Source organism: Tympanuchus pallidicinctus, unplaced genomic scaffold, assembly GCF_026119805.1.
Source record: "Tympanuchus pallidicinctus isolate F22 unplaced genomic scaffold, pur_lepc_1.0 scaffold5, whole genome shotgun sequence".
Lineage (NCBI taxonomy): Eukaryota > Metazoa > Chordata > Aves > Galliformes > Phasianidae > Tympanuchus > Tympanuchus pallidicinctus.
Genome location: NW_026294769.1, coordinates 67,164,369 through 67,189,932, shown reverse-complemented (window position 1 = coordinate 67,189,932; position 25,564 = coordinate 67,164,369). Strand labels below are relative to the sequence as shown.

General features: G+C 37.3%; 1 protein-coding gene across 4 annotated transcripts in view; it reads left to right on the top strand.

The window, feature by feature from the left end:
* Nucleotides 1–25,564, top strand: part of ASAP1 (ArfGAP with SH3 domain, ankyrin repeat and PH domain 1) — a 137,634-nt gene that overhangs the window by 61,279 nt on the left and 50,791 nt on the right. For all 4 annotated transcript variants that reach the window (XM_052704806.1, XM_052704808.1, XM_052704807.1 and 1 more), the window contains 5 exons: nt 11,142–11,214; nt 19,536–19,681; nt 22,326–22,400; nt 22,770–22,819; nt 25,053–25,182. In XM_052704806.1, coding sequence (XP_052560766.1) covers nt 11,142–11,214; nt 19,536–19,681; nt 22,326–22,400; nt 22,770–22,819; nt 25,053–25,182 — 474 coding nt within the window. The remainder of the gene's footprint in view (nt 1–11,141; nt 11,215–19,535; nt 19,682–22,325; nt 22,401–22,769; nt 22,820–25,052; nt 25,183–25,564) is intronic.

Genomic DNA, 25,564 nt, shown 5'->3' with positions numbered 1-25,564 from the left:
TTTCACTATATATCCTGCATCTAGAGGGTGTATATACATTCATCTATACATCTGCATCTATACATTCTGCATTCTAGAGAGACTCTTTTAACCTTACACATACACATAGTGTTTATTTGAAGATATGAATTGTATTTTGAATATGTAATTTGACTTTGTAATTATATGTATTTCATATATTCAAAATATGAAATGGTAAAACTATTTTTATTTCCTAAGGAAAGTTTTTTTTAAAAAAAATCTATCTTCATATTTATATGCAATTCTTTGTGCATTTTACATTTTTAGTAAAGAAGTTTTTGAACTTAAAGGGCATGGGGGGGGGGGGAGGGGGGGGGGGGGGGAAGAAGTCCCTTTCTAGCCAAGTATAAATGGTCATAAAAATGTAATGCATTTATTGGTGGTATTATTGTATCATATCCAGCATCATTTAAGTCTGTTTGAGAATAGACTATAAATATAGAAGGTAATGCTCTGTTCATAGTTGCTTTTTTCATCTTTGTGAGAGTTTATGTGACATAATGCAGTTTCAAAATGTCGCACTCTATTAATCTACTCTTGTTTTAGAAGTTTCATTTCACTTAAAAGTTTAATGGACCAATAGACTGAGCTTTTTGTGTACCTTTAAGGCTGAAGTTAGGTGTTACATTTATTTAAGCACTAACTACTTTCATTAGGATTAACTGATACAATTTTTGAGTGAGCTGGAATTAAGAAATCATCTTTGATAAACAAGGTAACTTTTAGATAAATTAATGATTTTTGGTGTTAGTCTTAGTTTTGTCCTTCAGAAAGGTTTGTGTTGGGGGGGGGGACAAATCATACACATAAAATAATGTAGAAACATTTGATCAATATATGAGTAACTTGGTATCAAGCTACATATATTTTATTATGTAATTATGTCTATTTTGAGTGGGCTTTAAACTGTGCCATTGATTCATCCTATGCTGAAGCTTAATGTGTGTTTTCTATTTACATATTGGACGAGAATGAGAAACTATTTGGCAATGATCAGCTTTGCCCGCACAAAAGCAGTGTTAGGACTCCTGGTTTTCATCATCTTTCCCAGATGACTTTTTCAATTCTGAATCATATTCCCCATTTTAGGGAAAGGAGTACTGCCAACCTGTTCTCTTTTGAAGTCCTGTATATTCTCTTCAGCTGTAAGGCTGCTGTTTGAAAAATGTAGTAACTAAAAAAAGCCTATAGTATTTTCCTTTAACTACTGTTTTCTCATTCTTTCTTTACCCAGATATGTTATTTACAGTTTTGCCCTTAGAGTTTTAATTTATATTCAAGTCAATTGTGCTGGAAATGCCATTTAGTGATTTACTGAATCCAATTCTACTTTCACCTTGCTTGCTTCTTGTTACAGGAAAGGTAGTCCAGGGTCTGTGTTTTAGATGCTCTTTAAATAAGAAGCAACTTTCTGAAGAAGTGATGTAAAAAAACCAACCAACCAACCAAACAAAAAAACCCACCTCTTCTGAAAAGTTAGAGGGGAATGAACAGACTGAAAACCTAGCATTAGAATGAAGTGATAAAATAGGGATATTTCTTAGTTTCTTTCATTTTCTATTTTTTTCTTCCAAGTAATAAACGAAAAATAAGTAGCTGCAGCTAGGATATGATTGTTATGGAATAAACTTCCGTTGCCATTTAGTAGAGCAAGAATTTTGGTTTCCGGGATGTTAATACTACTGTGTCTGAGTATCTTATGCCTATGATTTACTATCTGTGAGTTATCTAGAAAGTTTGTTGCCTGGGAACCTAGTGCAAAAATCTGTGTAATTTTCAGGGAGGTGTGGATGGCTCTGTGTGATGTGGTCTTTTCTACATCCTGTGAATTTGAACCTGGTACTTGGGTGCTGCATATGTTTATTTTTTGAGAAATTCTTCTTTGAAACTTGCAGAATCTGAATGCTTTAGAAGCCCTAGCTCATCAGACGCCTCCTATCACAAGCTGCTTCATAATACTTCTTAAAGTGATTAAACTGGTTGAAAAGCATCATAAAACTGTGACTTATTCGGGGAGGGGGAGGATATTAAGTATTGCCTGACAAAATATTAATTGTTCAGTACTGACACAACAGTATGCTTATGTGGGGCATTACTTACGTTCCTAATATTCAGTTAAATTTGTGATAAAACAATAAAAGCGTTTTCTAAATGGAATATAATGCAATTATTATGTCTGACGTTTGATATTCTTAAGAAAATATATAAAATATTTGGTAAGAATGTCTGTTCTTAAAAGAAAAATGGGATAGCACTGTTTTTACTGAAACACAATACTGTAAAAAATGGCTATGAAATAAGTAATAGGTTGCAAAGAACTCCATGCTGTTTCCTACCATACTAGAAGCGTTACTGCTAAATTTCTTTAAGTTCTATTGTGGATTTAAAACAATTACTCTAAAAACAAAAACTAACCATGTTCTACACCCTTCCTATGGAAGGAATAAGGGTAGCTTCTGTGTCATCCTAATAACTTTTTCAGGTTATACATAAAGTTTAAGCAACTCTGCCCTGCAAGGATTTTATACTACTTCACGCTGTAGGATTTCAGCATTGTTATTATACCCTTTTCTTTCATCCTTGATTATAGCTTAATGTGTATGAACAGAAGACTTGAATTCCTTCCTAAATGCCTTTCTAAACTTAGCAAGTTTTCCAGTGAACATAATATATGCTGGTGTCTCCAAATAAGATTTCAGAGAATATAACTGGATGGTAGGTCTTCATTTTGGCTTGGATATTCTTTCTCATTTCACTGCATCTTGCCTGAGAATGAGATCTACTTTCTCAATATTGTTGTATATAGAATTATTCTGTTAATTAAAGTTTATATTCTTACATATGTATTCCACAAATTTTGTGCCATACATTGCTCTTAGAAGTCTCTTTAGGTTTTCTGATGCCTAAGTGAAAGGTAGATGCACATCTTAGTTGTCATGTACACTTATGCTATTTTTGCATGTTAATCGAAGGAAACAAAAGCCAATCTAGAAGAGCATATTTTAAAGTGACTTTTATTAAAATGACTATTCTAGTTATCATGTCTCCTGTTGCCTAACTTTACTTACAAAGCTAAATATATTCAGTGAATGTGTTTGTTATCAATAAACCATAGAATCCTTAGGATTGGAAAGGACCTTTAAGGATCATGTATTCCAACTCCCAACAATGAACAGGGGCACCTACAGCTAGATCAGGGTGCTTGGAGCCCTGTCCAGCCTGACCTTGAGTGGCTCTACCACCTCTCTGGGCAGCCTGTTCCTGTTTTTCACTATCCTGTATTGTGAAAGAAACTTTTTCCTTGTGTCCAGTCTAAGACTCCTGTAAATGTGACATGATATGAACATGACATTGAAATTGAGAACTTCACATCTGACTTCTACATGTACTCTTCCCTTCTTCTATAAGTGAAAACTCCAAGCCCTTTGAGAGTGTTTTGTAAGTCATCTCAAGCCAGTCTAATAATCATGATTAGAAACACAGCTGCTGTTACATGTTGCAAAACTTAACCTACAAGTACCTTGTTTGTTTTGTGATTTTATTTTTGTTTGTTACTGAAATGTGTCCTTACATCCCAACTGTTTCTAGACTTGTTATGCTCCTACAAGTGTTGCCGCATGTCGTATGTGGCACCAATCAGCATTGCCTGGTGGAATATTCTAGTTGATAATTTGAGTGTAGCTCAAGTGTAGACGTAATAAGTTGTGGTGGCCACAGGTTTACATGGTATAAGGTGAAATCATATTGAATCTTGTCTTTTAGCCCTCTCCAGCAACAAAATCAAACTGAGCCGTGTCCCAGAACTCAAGTCTGTGCTGTAATGGGAACACTGTTTTCTTTCTTTTCAATCTCTTGAAATCTGTGATTTGGAACAAGTCAAAATATTTCAAAATATATCAAAATACCTTTTCAATATACAGAAATTGTTACAAACCTGCTTTTCTTCTCAATGTTGAAATAGAATCATGCATCAATGTCTTCAAGGATGGGAGAAGACAACCAAACAACATGGGTTGTTTTTGTTCTGAAGCAAGGGGGGAAAAAGACTGGATGATGCAGCTTTATTTACAAGAGGAAAAGAGGTGTGCAGTATTAGCAGTGACATTTTGAAATAGCTTGGTCTACAGTGAATGTGTCCTTCATACCTCTGCTGCTGGTTGGTACTAGCACATAATAGATATCAGCAAATAATAATGCTGATTCAGATTTATAGAGCTTGGAGCTGGAAGTGTACTGAATAATTTCAACAACATTGTGATGCTGATGATGGCTGAAAGAGTGTGTACTTCATACATCCCTGAATGTCATTTTTGAGCTGCTAAAAAAAAAAAAAAAAAAATCGTAGGGTCTCTGTATGACATTTGAAGAATTTTCCTGCCTGAGAAGGTGGCAATAGCCATAACTCATGAGTCCTGATCTAGTTCCCCTTGCCTCCTTTGCTAAGTGATAGCCATGAGTTACTGGCGTAGCAAATACAAAGCATGCTGCAAAATATTTTGTGGCTTGAAAAGAAGAAAGAGAAGAGCTAACACAGGAGGAAAATATTTTGTGGTATTTAACTGTGGCGTGGCAACTGAAGGACTCTCCTGGGAAATTTGCAGTCAAGTGTGGTGGAGGGGGAGCAACTGGGGACTTCTGTATATTTTTTTTTCCAATTTGAGTTGCAAAGAGTCATTTTTATAATATTTGTCAGCTATCACATCGGTTCTTTGATAGTGTTTTTGCATTTATGCTGTTTGCATGCAGTCTTCTATTTGGCTTGCTTACTTTTGAAAGACCTTACCTCAACTATTGGATATCATCTCACATATTTTCTGATATTTTTAGAAAACAATCTTGTTCCATTTGGAACTGTTTTGAGTAGCATTTAGTTAGGCCTTTTAAAATGAGATGGCACTATTCAGAGTATTGGGCTTGTGCTTACAACCTGGGAGAATCTTGCACAATGAATTTGGGTCCCGAAGGTTGGTGAGCTCTAACCATACTTTGCCCCGTGCATCATGGTACTGTTTTCTTCTGGTGTTGGAGTATGAAATAAGTAAGACTACTGCAGCGCTGTGAAAACTGCCAATTTTTCTTCATTGTTCTTGCTGTCTTAGGTTTGTAATGGGTGGCAACAAAGCTGATGAGTATAATGAAATGAGTTTGGATATTGTGAGTGACAGTAGAGATGTTCAGACTGATGTCATTAGTCTACATCCAAAGGCATGTAGTTGCCTCTATAAAGGCAAGAACATTTGTTGCCAGGATTACTGTATGCCCAGGATCAGATGTTTTACTGCTTATAGGGAAATTTTGTGCTTGTGACTGGACGTTTTCAAGTGCTGTCACTAGGAGTGGTCATTTGAGCATCTCTTACATAGCAGAAGTTGGAAGGTAGATCTGAGCTGTCTCATTGTATCTGGAAACATCTCTATTTTCCAGTTAACTCTAAATGTACTTTATGCACAAAATTAGCTAAATTTGTGTTAGCTAGAAGTGATCATAAGTAGACAACAATTAGCAGCTGCATTTGTGCTGCTGCAGCCAAAGCGTCTGGGTAAGAGTGTGATTGCCTGGAGGAATCCAAAGGGCAATTGTCAAGATGAATTAAAATTTAGCTATACTGGACTTTTTAGAGAGATTTTATAAGCAGTCTCTGCTATGCTGCCATTTGAGAAGTACTTGAGTAATTTAGTGGCTATTTTTTGCAGTTCTTTTTAGAGAGTAGACAAATGAGTTGCTCATATGATGTGACCTTTACAGCTCTAAAAAGCTGCGACTTTTCTCACATTCACCGGGATGGAGAGTGGCTGTTGTGTGGCCTGATGCAGTGCTGTCAGCTGTGCTGAGAGGGAGGTGCAGCTGATGGATGTCGGTCAAGCTTTGCATTAATTGAAAAAATATTTTCTGAAGATATTTTTGCTTTTTTGCTTGTTTGTGATTAAATGCTTTTCTGAAAATGGGAAACTTCAAGTAAACTGCACTATCTCCTTTTATAGAAGATTATCTTGGTCTTATTTTGGGAATAGCTGGTAAATAACAGTGTACTAAATTGTAAGTGGTATCTTTTGCAATGATAAGTGCTCAGTGATATGTTTATTTTATCTCTCATTTGGACCCTTTGAACTTTTACATAATTCAGAATGAGTTTGAACATGCCCTTCTGTACCCAGCTTTTATACAGAGGCTTGAATGTCTCCCCTATTGTTGTCATTTAGGCATGCTGAGAGCAGAAATTGGAAACAGGCTTCAAGCTTGTGGTTGATGGGGGCAGAGCACAGGCTGGGTGTGGGAAGGAAGAGGGCGTTTCCCATGCACAAGGTAAATGAGTTTTGGGGTCTGCCCCTTTCTGGATGTGTAGGTTTCAGGAGACCAGCCTTTGATATTTGGTTAGTTTTCTCAGGGGAAATTGCTAGGGCTTGATCTGTTGGTGAATGCTATGGCTGTTCTTTTGATATAGTTACATGGATATCACAGTTGGGACTGGAGCAGGCAGGAGCCATATGTCCTATTACAAACAGCAGTAATGTCAGTCACATTAGTGCCAGGCTTAGGGTAATGTATTAGTTGCTGAGTAAAAGACTGATTGCTTTGCTGTTGTGTTTTGTTGTTTTTTTTTTGTTGTTTTTTTTTTTGTTTTTTGTTTGTTTGTTTGTTTTTGTTGTTGTTTTTTTTAGACTCTTGAAGCCAGTGTTTCATCCTGTGTGTTTTCTGAGAAATAGTTCAATCTCAATGGAACACGCACATGACTATCAAGCGCTCACTATTCCCTTTTAGATGTATAACTTGAAAGATTTTTTATCTTGCTTGGATTATTCTATATATGAAAGTAATTTCTTACAGTACATGGAGTGTTTTGTTTTCACAAATACAGGAATTGTGCATTTTCAGGTGACCTTCAGGCTTCTGTCATGGGTTTGTGTTGAGCGAGGTACTGGAGTTGTTTAAAATGTTTTAGGTTCAGTGTATTATTTTTGCAGGTGGGCTTTAGGCATAAACATTTTTGGGGTTAACTTTCTGAAAACAGAGTGCAATTCTAAACCTCCTGTGGTGCACAGATGAGCAGATTGTTCCAGTTGGAAAAAGCATTTCCTCTGGATAGCATCTAATTGAAATGATGAATAATGTTTGCAGACATACACATGTGATTGTCACTGTCATGAGCCTCTCATCTTTTCATTACTGTAAACTTAAACCAAATCAATTTTGTTCTTCTCTTCCAACTGTAAAGGTTTGTGAAGCACAGAAAAAAAACCACGTGAGGCTTTAGTGGGTTTATGGGACTGCAGCACTCTGTGCAGATGTGTGGTTTTTGGGCAATGCTGATTTCTAGCAGAGCATGAAACACTAGCATGTTCTAGCATGGAACACTTTTGTGATGAGTGCCTGTAGCAGTTTATACTTCAGTCAAGGAAGGATTTTTGTGTTGATCAAACCATGTTTTCATATTTGTTAGGAATAAGTACATCAAATGTTTTTAATGATGTTCTTTAGTATCTAACCTTACCTACAGATCTGTATCTATATGCACACAAGCATGTGTATGTTTGTACGTGTGTGTATGTACATATGTGGAGAGTTTAAAAGCGTGAGCTTATAAATAAGCAATTAGTGGCCTTTCTAAATGCACATTTGGCAGTTGTTGGTATGTCAGAAGTAGAAATCCATCACTTGACATACTGTGTGGTAGTGTAACTTCTGTTTTAAATTCAGTAGTCAATATAATAAAATTTGGTCCAAAAATGAAATACCGTTTGTTGAGAAGAGATGAGGTCCTGGGGGGTTGAAAAGGGTCAAAAGCAGTGCCTGTGTGGAATGCAGGAAGATTAAACCTTGGCAGGACACGTCTCAGGGATTGTGCATAACAGTACAATAAAAAAAAAAAGTGATTTTTCCCTGCAAAGAGGTGTATTTTTATTTTTATTTTTTTTTAAAGTAGAGTGTTTATATTACTTTGAATGAACATGACTTGTTTCCTAGATGACCTGGCGTGGAGAAACAACAAGGATATAGGAAACCAATGCTGCGGGTACTTGTAGAGGAGTTTTTGTCATCTCAAAATGAGGACAAGTACTCAGAGGATAAGAAAATGTTCTCCCAGGGAAGGTTTCTGTCATACAAGGAGAGGGAGAAGTACTTTGCAGGATTGGAGGTGGTGTTGAGGAACAGTTCAGGTTTGTAGCAGCATAGGAAGGAGTGCATCTGAATACTTTTGTTCTCAGAGAATCCTTGGATCTCGTCAGACATCTTGCTTTATAATGGTATTAATGTACGTCACTTCTATTGGAACATCATCTCTTGTGTTTTCCATTACAGGAAATAAAAACATTTAATATTCTACAGACTTCAAAATAAAATGAAATGATATTGTGAAAGTGTGATTTCATGTAACTGAGGAAAGCAAGGCTGCTTCTTCCTAGTTTAATGTATTTGAAAGGTAATAAAAATTGAGCATTGAGTGCAGCAAAGTGCTTTGGCAGCAGAATGCTGCTATAAGTTACTAGCACAAGTCATTTGAGGAGAATGTAATGTATTCAGAAACAAAATGACTGCATTTATATTTATGTGTAATCGTGTAAACAAGTACGAAAAGTATTAAATAATAGATTTTTTCATATCTAGAATTGGATGTAGTTTTGGATTCTGTCTTTGGAAGGGTTTTTCTGCTTTGCTCTGATATAGAATTGCAAAAGCTTTTGGATTTGTTTTAGTCAGCCAGAATTTGGGATTGTGACAAACTAGTTCACTGAAAGGTTGTATTTGCTAATATAAAACTAAAAACTTGAGCTGCAGTGTCATTCTGATTTAGGTCTCTGTCTCCTTCAGGCAGTGGATGTCATCTCTGTACATGGCTTTGTTCAATGACTGCTCTCAAAGTAATGAATGTTCCCCTTCTTTTCCATTCCATACTAGTGCTAAATTTAATTGAATATCAAAATCCAGTTTGCAAGATTTTTCTTGCCTATTAGTTCAGCTTTTTTCTGATCTGTATCTTTAGGAAGCAAGTGATATCTTTCTTGCCTTTTTGTTTTCTACTGAGTGTCCAGCCTGCTTTGGTATTAAAACATCATGGCAAGTTTAACTTCTGAATCTCATCAACCTTAACAACTGTCCATTCACAAGTGTTGATTGCAGCTTCTTAACCTGGTGTTCAAACTCCTAATAAACAAGTGAGTCATATGATCTCTTTTGGTAGATGAAGGTGGGAGAAAACTTCAGTGGAAATATATGGTAGCAACTGTCTGGCGTAGCACACAGGCAGAAGCAAAAGCTTTTGACAGATTTTGCAGTGTAATCTAAGAAGAATCGCGTGCTGTGCACTGACTTGAAAAGGAACAAAGAGTTCCTAATATTTTATTAAATATGAAATGTTTAATTCTTTCTGTGAAGATGCAAGTCAAGTAGAAGCCAGCAGTGTATTGTGGAGCAAAAGAAACAAATCTTTCTTATTCTGAAATTTTGGATCTGCTGTTCTGCTGCAAATGAAAATGGGGTAAAGAGCTTTAGAAAACATTTATGTCAGTTCTGTTTCTGAACATTCTGATTTTAGCTACTGCAGAATTGTTTGTTGGTGAAGGATATGATGGTTTTCAACTGCATGTTAAAGAGCAGAAATGCTGCATTTCTTTTTGTTTCAGACTCTTGTGATTGTGTATTTGTATTTTAGATGTAAGAAAAAACTTTTGCTCTCAGAGAGTGGTCAGGCACTGGAATGGCTGCCCAGGGAGGTGGTGGAATCACCGTCCCTGGCAGTGTTCAAGAGGCGCCTGGATGAGGAGCTATAAGACATGGTTTAGTGCTTGTGGTAGCAGTGGTAATGGGAGGACGGTTGGACTAGATGATCTTGCACGTCGTTTCCAACCTTGTGATTCTATGATTCTGTGATGGTAATACTTGGTTTGGTTAAAAGTGAACTGCTCTACAATAGAGCTGAGAGACTTTGGTAAGTCTCTCTCTCTGTGGGTTCATAATGTAAATGCATGTACACAGAAACTTTCAGTGTTGTAAATTTACCCTCGAGCCTCGTGAAGAATCAAGTTGTGCATCGGTCTGCCTGTCTTCAGATAGCAAACCCACAGGAGAATTAAACTTTGTGCTGTTTCCTCCAGCAAATAATATTGGCTGCCCAAGCATCTCTGCAATGTGAGATTTGTGGTCTGCTCCAGCAAACAGATTAGCTGTGCTGCTGTCCTGACAAAAATTCTAAGCATAAGTTATCCAATCTTTGGTGATTTGAGTGTATGGTAAACATTGCAACTTCACTGAAGATTGAGGTGACTGATCTAGCATTACTTCCATGGAATTGGCTATGGCCTAAATGGAAAAACAAACAAACAAACAGAAAAAAAAACAACACAGAAACATTTAAATTATTTCTTACATGTTCCCAGTGTGTAGCAGCAACTGTGCTAAATGTGTTCTGAATGCAGAATGTCCAAAGCTCACATGTAAGTGAAATTAAATTAACTGGAACACTGCACGTGATAGCAGTACTTGTAAAGATCTTTGCACTACAAGCCTAGACTACTGCTTGCTTGGCTTTTATTTCTTGCTTCATTGTAACGGTTCTTTCTAATGTGAACTCAATTTCTTACATCAGATTGCAAGAGGGGTGGGGAGAAGCTCAGTCGCTTACGAAGATGAAAGTACCAAGAAATATAATCCTAAACTCATCCTTTTTTTTTTTTTTTTTGTTACATTTACGTACTTTTTACATACTTATATATGAGAATCTATTATGTGTCTCCAGGTTGAAGAAGACTAGCATGACTAACCCGTAGAAATAAGCCAGCAGCTCAGTTATAGTACAACCTATAGGGCTATAGTGGAAGATTCTGTTTATTGCTGTTGCTCAGTTCTGTGTAAAATATATTACATCTTAAATACTTTGTCCCATTACAAAACTGGTATTTTTTTCTCAGCTCTGTCAGTGCTGCTCTGTTCTGCCTTCAGACCATTTTCAGATCAGTTCTTCAATTCAACTTGAAGGGGCTGAATGACCTGAGACCTTCCTGCAGGCTGAATGTATTGACAGTCTTATCCAACTTGTGAAACTATGTATTTTTGTGTTCTTCAATATTGTGTGGTGTTCTGATCAATGAAGCAGATATTTAAAGTTTCTTTTATTGTCCTTTCAGGCATTGGATCAAGATAGAACTGCACTACAGAAAGTAAAGAAATCTGTGAAAGCAATATATAATTCGGGGCAAGGTAAGGCGTTGTTTTCAATTTGGTTATGTAACATTTCACTTTGTTTGAAAAGCATCTTGCAGTTTGTTCTGTTGAAGTATACAGCATAAGAGATGCTTATCTGTTTACCACTGTTGGGGTTAAATGTGTAACAACTTCCTTTCATTGCTGATTTTACATCAAAGTACTGTGTTCTTTGATTCTTTCACCCACATAGCCTTTCCTAAAGGCTTTCTAGGAGAATCCTCCTGCTGCCATGGAAAAAAAAGCAGCTACACTGGACTAGACCAGATTGAGGGCAGAGTCCTAGGTGGTATCCTCGACTGAATTTATGGAGTGCACTTCTAGGTGAAATCAGGAGGATAGCTTGCTAAAACCTTTTAGTAAAAACAAAATCTACGTTTACTCTCTCCTAGTAATACATATAATAAAAATTGCCTATCTCCAATATTAGCTAAAACACTGGAGGTTTATTTTCCTCATTTGCAGACTCGGTTGTATTGAGGCTATAGTAACAACTTTGATGGGAAGGTAGGCAGCTGAAGGATGAACTGATTATTTTGAGTTCACTAACAAGTGATGATCAAATGTAAACCAAAATACAGATTGTTTTTTAAAGTTGCCAAAAGTATGCTAGCAGAGTTGTAGAGCTTCGGATAACCAATTACATAGTTGTAAATACAGGGTTTTAGAAAATTCCTGTTCCCCAGCAGAAATAATCAGTTTAGCAAGGATTTTCCTTGTGCAAAGCCACTTCTTAGTGACCTTAGTTTAAAAACAAGACTGTTTGTGTTGCTTTTAGTGGAGTGTTTGCTGCCTCATTACCTCCAGCTTACAGTGGGTTGTAGGTTCTTAACTTGTCTGCCAGTCACTAACATTGTTGCTCTACACTTACCCACAACTTTGCTTAATGATTTTTTTTTCCCCAATGAATCACAGAATGACCAGGGTTGGAAGGGACCTCAAGGATCATGTATTTCCAGCCCCCCTGCCCATGCAGGGCCACCAACCTCCCCATTCAATACTAGACCAGGCTGCCCAGGGCCCCATCCAGTCTCGCCTTGAACACCTCCAGGGACGGGGCATCCACAACCTCTCTGGGCAGCCTGTTCCACACCTCACCACTCTCTCTGTAAAGAACTTCCCCCTGACATCCAACCTAAATCCCCCCTTCCCCCCCCAACTTAAAACCATTTCCCCTTGTTCTGCAATTATCTGTTATGTTATGCTGTTATCTACCCTTTCAAAGAGTTGACTCCCTTCCTGTTCATAGGCTCCCTTCAGGTACCAAAAGGCTGCAATGAGCTCACCCCACAGCCTTCTTTTCTCCAGGCTGAACAAGCCCAGCTCCCTCAGCCTGTCTTCGTAGGGGAGGTGCTGCAGTACCCTAATCATCTTTGTGTCTCTCCTCTGGACCCTCTCCAACAGCTCCCTGTCTTTCTTGTACTGGGGGCTCCAACCTGGACACAGTAACTCCAATCACCTCCATGTCCCTGCTGGCCACCCCTCTTCTGATGGAGCCCAGGACACCATTTGCTTTCCAGGCTGCAAGGGCATGTTGCTAGCTCATGTTAAGCTTTTCATCCATCAGGACCTCCAGGTCCTTCTCCTCAGGGCTGCTCTCAAGGACCACTCCTTCCAGTCTGTATGTGTGCCTGGGATTCCTCTGGCCCAAGTGCAGACCTCTGCACTTTGCCATGTTGAACCTCATCAGGTTCACCCAGGCCCACTTTTGCAGCCTGTTGAGGTCCCTCTCAATGGCATCCCTTCCTTGCACCGTGTCACTGCACCACTCAGCTTGGTGTCGTCAGCAAACTTGCTGAGGGTGCACTCAATTCCGCCATCGCTGTCAATGATAAAGATGTTAAAGAGCACCGGTCCCAAGACAGACCCCTGGGGGGTGTCACTCATTACCAGCTTCTACCTGGAGATAGAAGCATTAATCACCACCCTCTGTCTGCAGCCTTTCAACCAATTTCTTATCCACTGACTGGTCTAGTATTTGCTTAAAGCACAGATTTATTATGCTTTTAAATGCATTCCGATGTCACCAGCTCTTTCTATTTGATAGTGTCTACTTACTGAATTTCAAAGCTGCTTAAAGATCATAGAAGTTTTTTTTATGTTTTGAAATAGGTGAAATCTAAAGAATCATTATGTATCATTTGATTTGAGTTTGTAATAAAGTTTTATTTTAAATGTTTGTAAGTAGCTCATTCTGTATTATGAACTTGTCATATTGTGTAAGAGTCATAGGAAGTTAGTCAATAGCTTTAGTTGGCTGTTGTAGTACTTAAAAGGAACCACAGATAATTAAGCAGCTGCTTTTCTCTTTTTTTAACAAGTATGCTATCAAAAGCCACAGATAGTATGAATTGTTTTGATAAAGAATGCTCCATACCTAATACTCTGGCTCCCTCTTCAGAAAGACTTTGTAATAGCCCACACTGTTCTTTGCAGAGGTGTGCAGGCAGCAATTCAACAGTAATTGATATCCTAGGATTAGTAGGAACAAAAGTGAAAGCCTCTGAATTTTGAGAAAATGAATTTGGAATTTTGTTTTATAAACAGTGTTTGCTAGAAGGTGAGACCATGTTTACTTGTAGGAATACTTTCCATTGCTCCCCTGCTTCCTAATCTCCTTTGAGAACACGAGCCAGAGTAGTGAATGCTTATTCAGGAATAATACATTTTTTTTCTCTCTTGAGATCAGTAAAATGATTCATATTCTACTGAAAGTCAGGGAGAGAATTTTAGCAGGTCACAGCGTTGTTTTTGTTTGTTTTTGATAGTTTTTTTTTTTTTTTTTCCCTCTGAAGTAACACTTGTGCTATTCATGTAATATATCTCATACACAGCTCTTCAGAAAAGCTTACACCCCAGCCCTCTGGTGTGTTTACTCTGTGCTATATTATGAACCTCTCTTATTGAGAGAATTTAACTGTCACCCTCCTGCATCTGTCAGATTTAGATTTGGACCTATTGCAGTGGAAATGAAAGCACAGAAATGTGGAAATCCCATAGAAAAGTCCCATGCTATTTTTTCCTAAATGTACTGATGTACTTTTTTTTTAATGAAACCTAAACACCCAAATGCGTATATTTTTCATACCGCCTCTTTCTTACATGGCTTGCTCTTTATTTTTGTCATGATACGTTGAATCTGTAGATAGGATCTTGTCTTATGACTGGTGCCTGAATTTAATGTAGAATCTGTTTTGACTAACTTTCCCATAGTATTGTGATCTGAATTCTAACAGCAGTAGGTTGTACAATTGGTTTTGCTGTGTGTGCTCAATAGTTGTTTTATTTGTCCACTGGTATAATTTCCAGATTCAAAAAAAAAAAAAAAAAGGATTATATTTCTCTGTTGTTTAAAGTCATGAAATCCATGCACGGCCGTAAGTACTGGATTGAGACCAGTAGTGCCCCTGGTCTGCTACAGTTATAAATGGAAGAGACTCGAAGGGAAAGAACAGTGCAAAGATGGAATAATTTTTTTTTTTTCAATTTGCAGTTATATGAAGGTCTAGAATTACCAAAGCCAGGGATGATTCTGTGGTGTTCGATACTTAAACTTTTTAGATTATTTTTCTACATTTTCTACAAAATTCATTAATGTAAATATTTAGCTTGTAAAGTCCAATATCAGTCTCAAGTCCTCTGAGAAGAAAATTGGTCTTGTGCATGTCTCATGTGGCTATTTTGGTGTCAGACTGGGGACTCTCCGCATTCAGGCACAGTATCTCATGTCTGAGCTCAGCAGCCCTAGTCTGTTTTTAATTCATTATTACAGAAACTGTCACGTGCATTCAGTCATCCTTATTGTCTTTTTCCAAAATGGCAGCATAGCCTTTCCTTTTTGCAGAGAGACTAAAGGGACTACACACTGTATTCAGGATGTGAGCATACTAGGATGTTTTATGCTGCTCCGTTGCATCTTCTTTCTTCTCATTTCTAATGTTCACCTTTGTTATGCTTGGTTACTGAATACTGAGGTGATGTAACACCAGGAATTGGTTTTCTTTATAACATACTTGTGTGCTGTGTTGCCTCATGCACAGCTTCATCTGTTGTTCAACACATCGGAATGGGGAGTTGTGGGATGAGCCTCATCGGCTTTACTGAGCATTCATGTTAGGATGAGCTGAACTGTAACTCCTTCTCTACTGGGCATGAAGAAAAGGGTATACCTCAAATTGCAATATGGGTATTTTTGTTGTAGATATCTCTGATTTGGAGTCTGCTTTTGTTTCTGCTGCTCTGAATAAGCTTAGCAGTGCTGTGAAGCTTTTTTCCTAGCTCATTAAATGCTGTTAAGTAATGTCAGCCTTATCATGAAGTGCCTCATTGGTGAACTCCTTTTAAGAAAAGTAACTGCATTGCTTTCTTTCCCCCTACCTCATCTATTTGAGTGGTTGGTTCTGTATGTGAGGCTCATCCCTGTTACACAGTTTGCTTTGTTCCTGTTGGGGTTTTGGTGAAGGATGCACCTTTTCAGATTCAGCACGGTTCAATTTCCAATTTTCCCCCTCCTGTTGATTTTGTGGGAGAAGAATAGTTTTTGAAGTAGAAGTCCATGACGTGAAACCTGTTTCTTGTTTAGCATTTTGTATTTATCCGCGTTATCCACCAATTCTCTTCTGCCCTGTAATTCTTACAGCTCTGCCTGAGGAGGAATGTGTCAGCATTGCTGCTCTGGCAATGTGTACTTGAATTCTCAGTCTTTCTCTGGAGCTCCTGTTAAAAACAGTGTCTTGTTTTCCATATTGTACTGAGGCTGCCATAAATGAGATTTGACAATTTATAGCTTACTTTTCTGTTACTTGTTGCTCTTTTTTGTTTTTTCAGCTCTTACGACTTCAGCTCTTAGCATCTCTATGTGTTCTGAAGCAATGTTGACAGAAATTCTTTACGTGAGAACTTCTTTAAAGGTGTTAGCGATGAACACAGGTGTGAAGGTCATTTACTTTTCTGGTTTAGCTTGTCTTCTCCCATAATGTCAGATCTAGGGAACCTATGACTCACTAAGATGCACATTGTTCTCAGTGACTTTAAAAGAGACTTTTGTAACCTTTGTTTCCAACAATCTCATTCCAGAAGCAAAGAAAAGAATGTGATGGTCCAGGATTTTATTTTCTATTTCTTTCTCTTCAGCTTTTTTGAGGGATGGAGATAAAGCATGCTTTACTTCAAATGTTGTCTTTTGCTGTTCTCTTTAACCTTGCCAGCTTTCTCAGCTTCTTGTTCTTTTGTGTCTTTTTCATGTGTATATTTTTCCATTCATGAATGCGGCTTGGCTCTGACCTTCATTTTTTCTTTTTTTTTTTTCCCCTTGGCTGCTCAGAGAACAAATCACTTCTAAAGTACAACTTAAGAACAGTGTCAGGTTAACCAAGATTGTGAACTGTGATTCTTCTTTGTCAGACTTAATCAGATATGCCAAAGTAGTTGTCAGTAAATCAATGTCAGCAAGGAGTTGCTGTGTTTGTGTGTTTTCCTTCTGTAAACTATTTAGCTCCTTTTCTGTTCTTCAGTATTTGCAGGTTTGTAAGTCAGAATGAAACTGTTTAAGATGAGAAGTTACGGCTTTAATTGTCAGGTTCCACTTGGGAGGGCATTGTCATGGAACCTGTCTCGCTGTGATGGAGCAAAGCCTGATGTCTGTTTTCCTGGTACCTCTCTGGGAGATGCTGAAGAAGGAAGATATCTGGGGAAGCTGATTTATCTTCACTACAGTGCTGGGCTTTCCTTGTGATGATAAGAAGATATGAACCAGTTTTCAAAGGAAAATATCATTAGTTGTATGCTGCTGTCAGTATTAGTGTCTCTCCAGGTTTATTGAAGTCCTCCCTGCAGTACTTTTATCTAAGGAAGTGAGCATCAAGTTGTGCATGTTACACCTTTCTTTATCCAAAGGAAATTGTTAGGACACTGGGAACTCACTTCTATGTTTGTGTGAGGTGCCTGTGGGGAGCTCAAGACATACTTGATGCTGAAAGAATGCTGGATTTTCCTATGTTCCATTTTAGAATAGGTCTCAATGAAGATTTAATTTTCCATCTGTATCTTTAAAGTCGCATACAGAGCTACAGTGCCTCTTCATAAATTGAAAATATTTCTGCTCCTTTTACAAGGCTTGTGTTGATACTTATGGAAAAATTGAAAATATTTCATTATTACACAGAACTTCAATGTTTTTTATATGAGTTTGCTGATTACAAAGTGAAAGGAATACATCTGTCATAAGTTTCATGTCAAGATTTAGTGATCTGTAATATGGGATTCCAAAGAACTTAATCATAGAATCTTAGAGTTGGAAGGGACTTTTAAGAGTCATTTAGTTCAGCTTCCCTGCAATGAACAGGGACAGCTAAATCAGGTTGCTCAGGGTAACTTCCTATGGATTGTTCCAGGACAATGGTCTACTTCCTTTTTCTGACTGGGAATATCTTTTCCCTTTCTACAGATAAAGAAAATAGCCTTGAGCTTGTTCTTCTTTATTCTCTTTCTGTAGTTATTCTTGGATGTCTCTTATGCTCTATGAAACAATGTGGCGCTTAAAATCAAACTGCTAGGAAATATACTGGAGTTAGAAGTGCTGCCACTGCGACCGAAACAGGGACTTCATGATCTAACAGGCTTCTTTCTGTGTTCTGTTATCCTTCCCTTCCCTCAGAACGGTAGGGAACTCTTCAGCTTTATTAGCTCAGAACTATGCGAGCCAAAGCTCCTTCTTAGCTCAAGTCTTCTGTATACATTTATGCAGCAGCTTTTGCATCAAAACAAAATGCGTGTTTTGTTATTATATAGCAGCTTCCTTGGTTTTAATGCTAAGTTATTTGATTACAACCATATGCTTTGAAACAGTTCTATTATAAAACGCATACTGCTCAAGCTACAATTCCATATTGATATGTGATTAAATATTTGGTCTTTTGAAAACCATGGTGTTAATGACTGTTGTTAGAATGTTGCTCTGTCATCGTGGGGATTGTTAAGTTGGCAGTTCCATTGTTTGGTGGTATTGTTGTGTTTGTTGCTTCTAATTCCAGTAGGAGGTTCACTTTTCTTTTTCCGCTGGTCCCTTAGTGGTCTATTTTGGGTATCTGTAAAACCTCTGAAGTGTTCTTTATCTCTTAACCAGTTCTTAGTTAATGTTAATGTAGATCCATTTATTATGGAACATTATCCACAAGCCTGATTTTGAAGCTTGTGCTATTAATTTTGTTTTTCTTGTTTTCAGTATGAATTAAAAGTAAAAACAAATGCTCTCCGGCATTACAGCAACTTGAAGAAAATACAGTTTTGAAGGACTGCTTCAAAACAGAATACCTATTGGCAACTGACTTCTATATAAAACATTTTTGTGTTTTTATGTAGTTTAAGTATAGTTTTTATAAATATATCTATTTTCTTTCACTGAAGGAATGTGCAATTGTTGGAATAGCTCTGTATTTTTGTGTCTGTGGCTTACAGAACGAAATGTAGACTGGGAATCTTGTTGAAATTAAATGTTTACCTAACTAACACCAAAATTTTCCATAGAGAGATGGATGTGATAAAATCAGCTTCAAATAGCTCAAGTGGTAGATTGTCATTTTACAGACACTGAAATGCAAGGGGAAAAAAAAAAAAAAAAAGGCAGGGATACCAAAAAGGAAGGTAAAAGAAGCAGCAAAAGCATTTCCAGCACAATGATCTGTAGTTCAGAGTTTCCTTCATCCTTGAGTTAAGAATTTTGCCTGTTTATATTGGCTTCAGTTTCATCTTCTTGGTTCTGTCCTCTCTCACTGTCCAATTGACTGTGTATTAAAACGAGTGTTTGGCTGTATGCTAACAGACATTCCATTCTGTGGGGGTAACTCAAACTGTTTTACAAACAGGTGAAAAGGGAATGTTTTCCTGTAAGACAAATTTCTTCTTGTAAACTTGCAGTCTAATTCACATCAGTTTTGCTTAGTTATATCTGATGCCATTGACTTCTTGTTCTATTGAAGTAGCCCTATTACAAGCAGTAATGCTTACATCAAAGTATGTACAACTATGAACTCCTGTGTCACTTACACAGCACAAAATGTTGTTTGATCTTTATTACTGTTTACAGAGCTTTTTAATGCAACTACTCCCAGGCAATCCAAGTGGCTGATTTGTTTATCTATTTGTTAAATCATTTTTAATATTAAAATGACTTTAATTAGCTTTTAGTAAATGCATTACGCTGTGGCTTTTCTTTAAATACTGCTGTCTGTTTTGTTAATATTTCACAGTATATTGCAGTAGCATAAAGTAATGGACTGCAAGAAAGAAACTTCCTGACTCTTAATTTTTTTTCTTTGCAGATCATGTTCAAAATGAAGAAAACTATGCACAAGTGCTGGACAAATTTGGAAGTAATTTTTTAAGTCGGGATAATCCAGATCTTGGCACAGCTTTTGTAAAATTTTCCACACTTACTAAAGAGTTATCAACACTGCTGAAGAATCTGGTGAGGAGTTTCAATTTTTCTCAATTTAATTTTTCCAAAATAAATAGCAAAACCTTCTGGCACACTGTATTTCACATTCCTTATGATTAATGATAATTGTAAAGATGCTTAAAGTTTTTTTCAGAAACTGACATAATGCTGTCTCAGAGGCTGTCTGTAAAAAGGGTGTTATTCCAAACTTGCTGTGTTTCCTTTTTAGTTTAGAGTTCAGAGGACAAAGATGAAAATGTTGAGATGGCAGCTGAGGTCTAATTCTGAAGTGATTGAAGGTGTTCTATGGAACTTAATTCCAAGTCATTCCCTGACTTGAAATCTTTCCAGTTAAAAATTCAATGCCATTAGTTACAGTTGTCTTCTCTTCAAAAGGAGGAGCTTTCACCTTTTGGAGAAAACTTAATGATTTGGGGATGTCGGTAGTCCCTTTTCCCTGTGACTTGCAGGATATCTGTTGCTTAACTAGTAGGCTTATGAAGATGTTTTAAAGCTTTTCCTCTTTTTATTTTTCTATTTTTTACAAAAAGGAAGTTTTCTTTCTCATCTGAAGTTAGTCTCAAGCCTTTTACTTCAGATGAGAGCAGCAAGCAGATCTTTGAACACTTAAACTAATTTCTTGATACACATTTCTTATAAATACATATTTCATGGGTTTAAATGCCATTATGTTCAGAAAGGGGAAAGATCAGTTTCATATTTTTCTTAGCTTGATTTCTCTCTGAGCTTATTGGTGTGTAAAGTATTAAGCAATGTTACACACTTTCTTTTAGCTGTAAAACCTCTGGGATCTTTCTTGGCATCACTGAAGGCATTCCTGTCATGTTCCAGGGATTTCAGCAACTTAAACTAGTGGAAGTTGTCCTTGCCGAGAGTGATTGAAAATAGGTCATCTTTAAAGTTCCTTTCCAACCAAAATGATTCTGTGATTTCTATGAGTAACTCTTTGGTCAGATAGGATCAGCAGTCTTGGTGGTGTGTCCTACAAACTTCTTCAGCTTCTCTGGCCTTTACTTGGCATAAGAACTTCTCATGAATGCTAAGCCACTGGTGTGTAATCAACAGCACGTTTTATCATAAATCTGAAACATGGCACCCTAAGAGCTACTGTGAATAAAACTGTCCCACCATAGGCAAGTGCAAATAAGCTGGTGTCTTTGTGACAAACAAGCAGATAGTTCACTGTGGGTGATTTGATCTTGTTTATTTCTTCAGAATTCTGTATCTTCACAAATGAACTCCCGTGTTATTTTCTATTCTTCCATTATTTCTTGAATGAGAGACCTTCAACTGCTGTAAAAGCAGAATTGCATGAAAGCCAGTCCCTCCCTTAGCCCACACAGTGCTTGATGAGTGCTTCTGCTTCAGATATCTGAGGGCCCCCAGCACAAATGCTTGTGCTTGTTTCTGCTTTGAGTCTCGTCTTCATCACCTGCAATATATCAGAATTGAAGTTAAGGTCCAGTGAAAAAACAGCTGAGAGTGCCACTACACTTCAGTGGGCTGTCATCCAAAACCAGCCTGTATCAGAGCCACTGAAGTAGAGTGACCTGTTTTTCTTCCTTCTGAGATCATTGAAACATAGTCTGTTTGGAGTTGGAAGGGACCCACAAGGATCATCAAGTCCAATTACTGACTCCACACAGCTCCACTCAAGATTCAAACCCTTTATCTGAGTTGTCCTGGCAGCTTGGGCCATAACAACTGCCTGGGAAGCCTGTTCCATGCCCACCACCCTCTGGTGCAGAACCTCTCCTAACACCCAATCTGATCTTCCTTGATGCAACTCCATGCTATTCTCTCTGGTCCTGTTGCTGTCACCAGAGAGTGTAACCATCTGCTCCACTCACGGTGAACCTGTAGAATTAGCAAGGAGCTGGAAAGTATCTTTGGAAGAAGCGAACGGAGTGGTGGAATAGGAAATGAATAAGCTTTTGTTGTGGGTGCTACATTACAGCAATGTCAATAGACATCTCCTTCCTATCATCCTGATTTTTCAGTGTTTATAGACACGTCTGCATATGTTCAAATAGGAACACAGTGGCAGATTTTTCTACCCTCATTGACACAGGAAAAAAATGAACATTTCTAAACTTGGCAGGGGCTGAATAGCATGAAATTTAAACTACTAAGAGTTAGAATAGATGCCAAGTTTCCACACCAGGTGAGAAGAACAGATTTCTCTAGTAGTTAGGAGCAGCCACAGAGCTGATGACTCATTGCAACTGCTGCTCATACGTGAGTCAACACATGCCTTGCGCGTTGCCTGAGTGTAGCGTAGCAGGTCCTTGCCTCACATTCAGGAACCTATAAGCAACATTTATTCATAAAAAACTGATTATGCAGCATTCAACTACGTGCTTAGAGGAGATTGAAGGCTACCCTGATTGCGTTTCCAGAACTTTTCTTGTGTGCTATTTTTAAAATTAAATATTTATATTGCCCTAAATATCTAGAGGATAATGGTAATGCTTTTCTATCTGATTTGTGTGAAAGTATATTAATTCTTTCCAGACTTGTATTTACTATTAATTTAGAAAATCTGAGATGGTTACAACTTCATTAGTGAAGTTATAAGGCATACTGGCAATGTTTTGATAAAATCAGAAGGAATATTTTAAATGCTAACAGTATTGTAATTTTTCTTTTTAAGCTCCAGGGCTTAAGCCACAATGTTATTTTCACCCTGGATTCTCTCTTAAAAGGAGACCTAAAAGGTGTTAAAGGGGTAAGTGTTGATAATAGTATTAATGGAAATGATTTTCAACTTTCTTATGGCTTTTCCATTTGCCATGAGGCATTTTCTTCTGTTGGCATCCATTATTATCTATTTATATAAATTGTCTAAAGAAAAACCTCAAAATTCAAGTGATTGCAATTTCAAATGCTGATGTAGAATTTCATTCCAAGTTCTTGTCTTAAGATGCACAGGAAGACAATATTTAAAAAAAAAAAAAAAAAAAAAAGGGTTTTTTTTCTAATAGCTATTTGAAAAATGTTAGTTAAAAAGAAATTATTTTGTTGCTACTTACAATGTTATCTTACCTTTAAAGTTTTAAAAAATGCTTTAAGGACGTTTGTTTGTTTGTTTCTGAAGGACCTCAAAAAGCCTTTTGACAAAGCCTGGAAGGATTATGAGACCAAATTGTAAGTGTTTTCATATTCATAAAATCATAAAATCACTCAGGTTGGAAAAGACCTTAAAGATCATCTCTCGCTCCATCTCTCTTTACCTGCCCTGTTCCTCCTGGCTCCTAACTATGTACTTTATCTGTGGATGTAAAACTAAAGATGTGAAAGGCAGCTGTGTTGTTTTGTTGTTGTTGTTTTGTGTTTTTTTTTTTTTAAATTTTGTATTGTGGTCTCTCTTTACTACTTGAAAATAAAGTGTTTTATCCTATGTGAAATACTGAGTGCTCAGTACTTGTTTAGTGTAAAGAAGGTGTTTAATGCTTAGTGAATTCTGTACAATGAATTGTGGGGATTTCAGATGGCATTTATGCAAACTTATAAACATATGTGTAAGATGTATTGATTAATTTAAAAAAGAAAAATGGAAAAATATCTCTGGATTTAAAAAATATTTTCTCACTGTGATGCCTTTTCAGACCTTAAGCTTATTCAGACCAAGAAGGAGGGACATATGACAATTAAAATTTCCAGAGAACACTTATTTCCCAAAATTTGTTTGAAGTCAAATTGTCCAACCAAGTTTATAGATAGCCTTAAAAATGAAGAGCGTTTTGTTATACGTGCAAACTTCCTGCCTTTCTTATCTGAGAGGGGAAAAAAGAAAACCAAAACCTTTCTTTTGCAATTTTTTCAGTGTATCAGTGAAAGAAATACGGAATTTTCATTGCTTAATGGTCAAAGTTCAGCAAGCAAACAAATCCTTTTCTTTTTTTTTTTTTTTCTTCTCTCTTACACCAGTCTGAGAGCGCCAGTCTGAAACACAAAATGCTTCATCAGGTTCATAGAACTATAAAATGGTTTGGGTTGAAAGGGATCCTAAAGCTCCTCCACTTCCTGTCCCCTGCCATGGGCAGGGTTACCAACCGCAAAGTCAGGCGCTTGGGCCCTCGGTGACCTGACCATCCAACATGGGTTTGGATTGCCTCATCCCTGGAAGCATTCACTTTTCGGGGCAACCTGTTCTAGCGCTACTCTCTGAGTGAAAACTTTTCCTTCAGCATCTGACGTAGTTCTCCCCTCTTCCAGTTTAAAACCATTCACTATTGACCTATCACTTTGTGCCCATGCTATAAATTCCTTTTAAATACTCAAGGGCCACAATGAGGTATTTCTGGAGCTTTCTTCAAGCTAAACAAGTCCAACTCCTTCAACTGTTCTTCACAGGAGAAGGGCTCCAGCCCTCAGATGATGTTGATGGCCCTCCTCTGGACCCGCTCCAACAGCTCCGCATCTTTCTTATGCTGGGAGCCCCAGTCTTGGACACAGTATTCCAGATGGGGCCTCACAAGGGCAGAATAGAGGACAATAGCCTCCCTCTCCCTGCTGGCCACTCCTTTTTTTAATGCACACTGCTGGCTCATGTCCAGCTTTTCATCCACCAGTACCCTCCTGTCCTTCTCTGCAGAGCTGTTGTTCAGGTGTTTTCTCCCAGTCTATACACATCTGCAATTGCTTTGTCTGAAGTGCAACTCCTTGCACTTGACCTTGTTGAATTTGATCAGGATTTGTATCTTGGAAAGGCTGCTAGATAGGAAAAACACATTGTTTCGGTTTTTCTATTCTGGTTTGAGAAATACAGAGCAACAGTAGAGAAACTGCTCTGAAATCCAAGTAAGGAAGTGATGCTATAATGCTATAATTAAGAAGTTGCAGGATGACTTCTTAGTTCCTTATTTGTATTCCACTGTTTTGTACTCACTTTCAGCATTGACTTTCTCTTAAAATGTAATGATGGAAGTCAAACCATTTAGTACATGTGATAAACTTCATATGCTGCCTTCTTACTTTTCTTAAGACTCATATTTCCTAAAGTAGGAATTGTTTGGTTTAGATATTTTGCCATTTTCCAGTCAAGTCAGTAGGTTCTGATATGTATGATTTATACTGCAGTATATAGAGATGACAGCTATGGAGAACATGATGTTGAAAAAACAGATTCCCCTTTCCCTCTTCACAGCATACAAACTACAGGAAAGAGTTAAAGAACTGAAGGCAAGAAGGGCAACTTCATAACTGTTACTACCAGACACATTTTTAAGAAGGGGGAGGGAGTAGAAAGAAAATTTGATATCATAGAGGAACTCATCTTCTTTAATACTTTGTTTTTTTCTTAAAAAATAAATTATATATATATAGATATATCACATAATAGAAGAAATTCTCTAAAATCTGTTCTAACTCATTTCAGTACAAAAATTGAAAAGGAAAAAAGAGAACATGCAAAACAACATGGGATGATACGAACTGAAATTACAGGAGCTGAGATTGCAGAAGAAATGGAGAAGGAAAGGCGACTGTTTCAGCTGCAGATGTGTGAAGTAAGGCAGAAGTTTAATCCTCTAATTTTGACATTAGAACATACAAAGTGCTTTGTGAGTCTTAAATAGTGATAAAATGTACCTTATTGTTTGGAGAAAAGAGGCAGGAAATTATTTCCATGTAACATAATACAGCAACACAGGGATAATTTTTTTAGTGACTCCGTAAAACTGGGCTTCCATTTGTTTTATTCTTTTCCTTTAATATAGTAAGGTTTGTGGGCTGAGAATCCACCTTAGAGAGATTTCTTATTTTTCAGAAATTGTATTTAATATCTTTCTTTCTACTTATTTTTTGAAGTTTCTAAATTCTGAATAAACTGACAAGTGACGTGGTACTTTAGTTTTGTAGAACTGCTTTTTGTGTTAATAGTTATCCTTA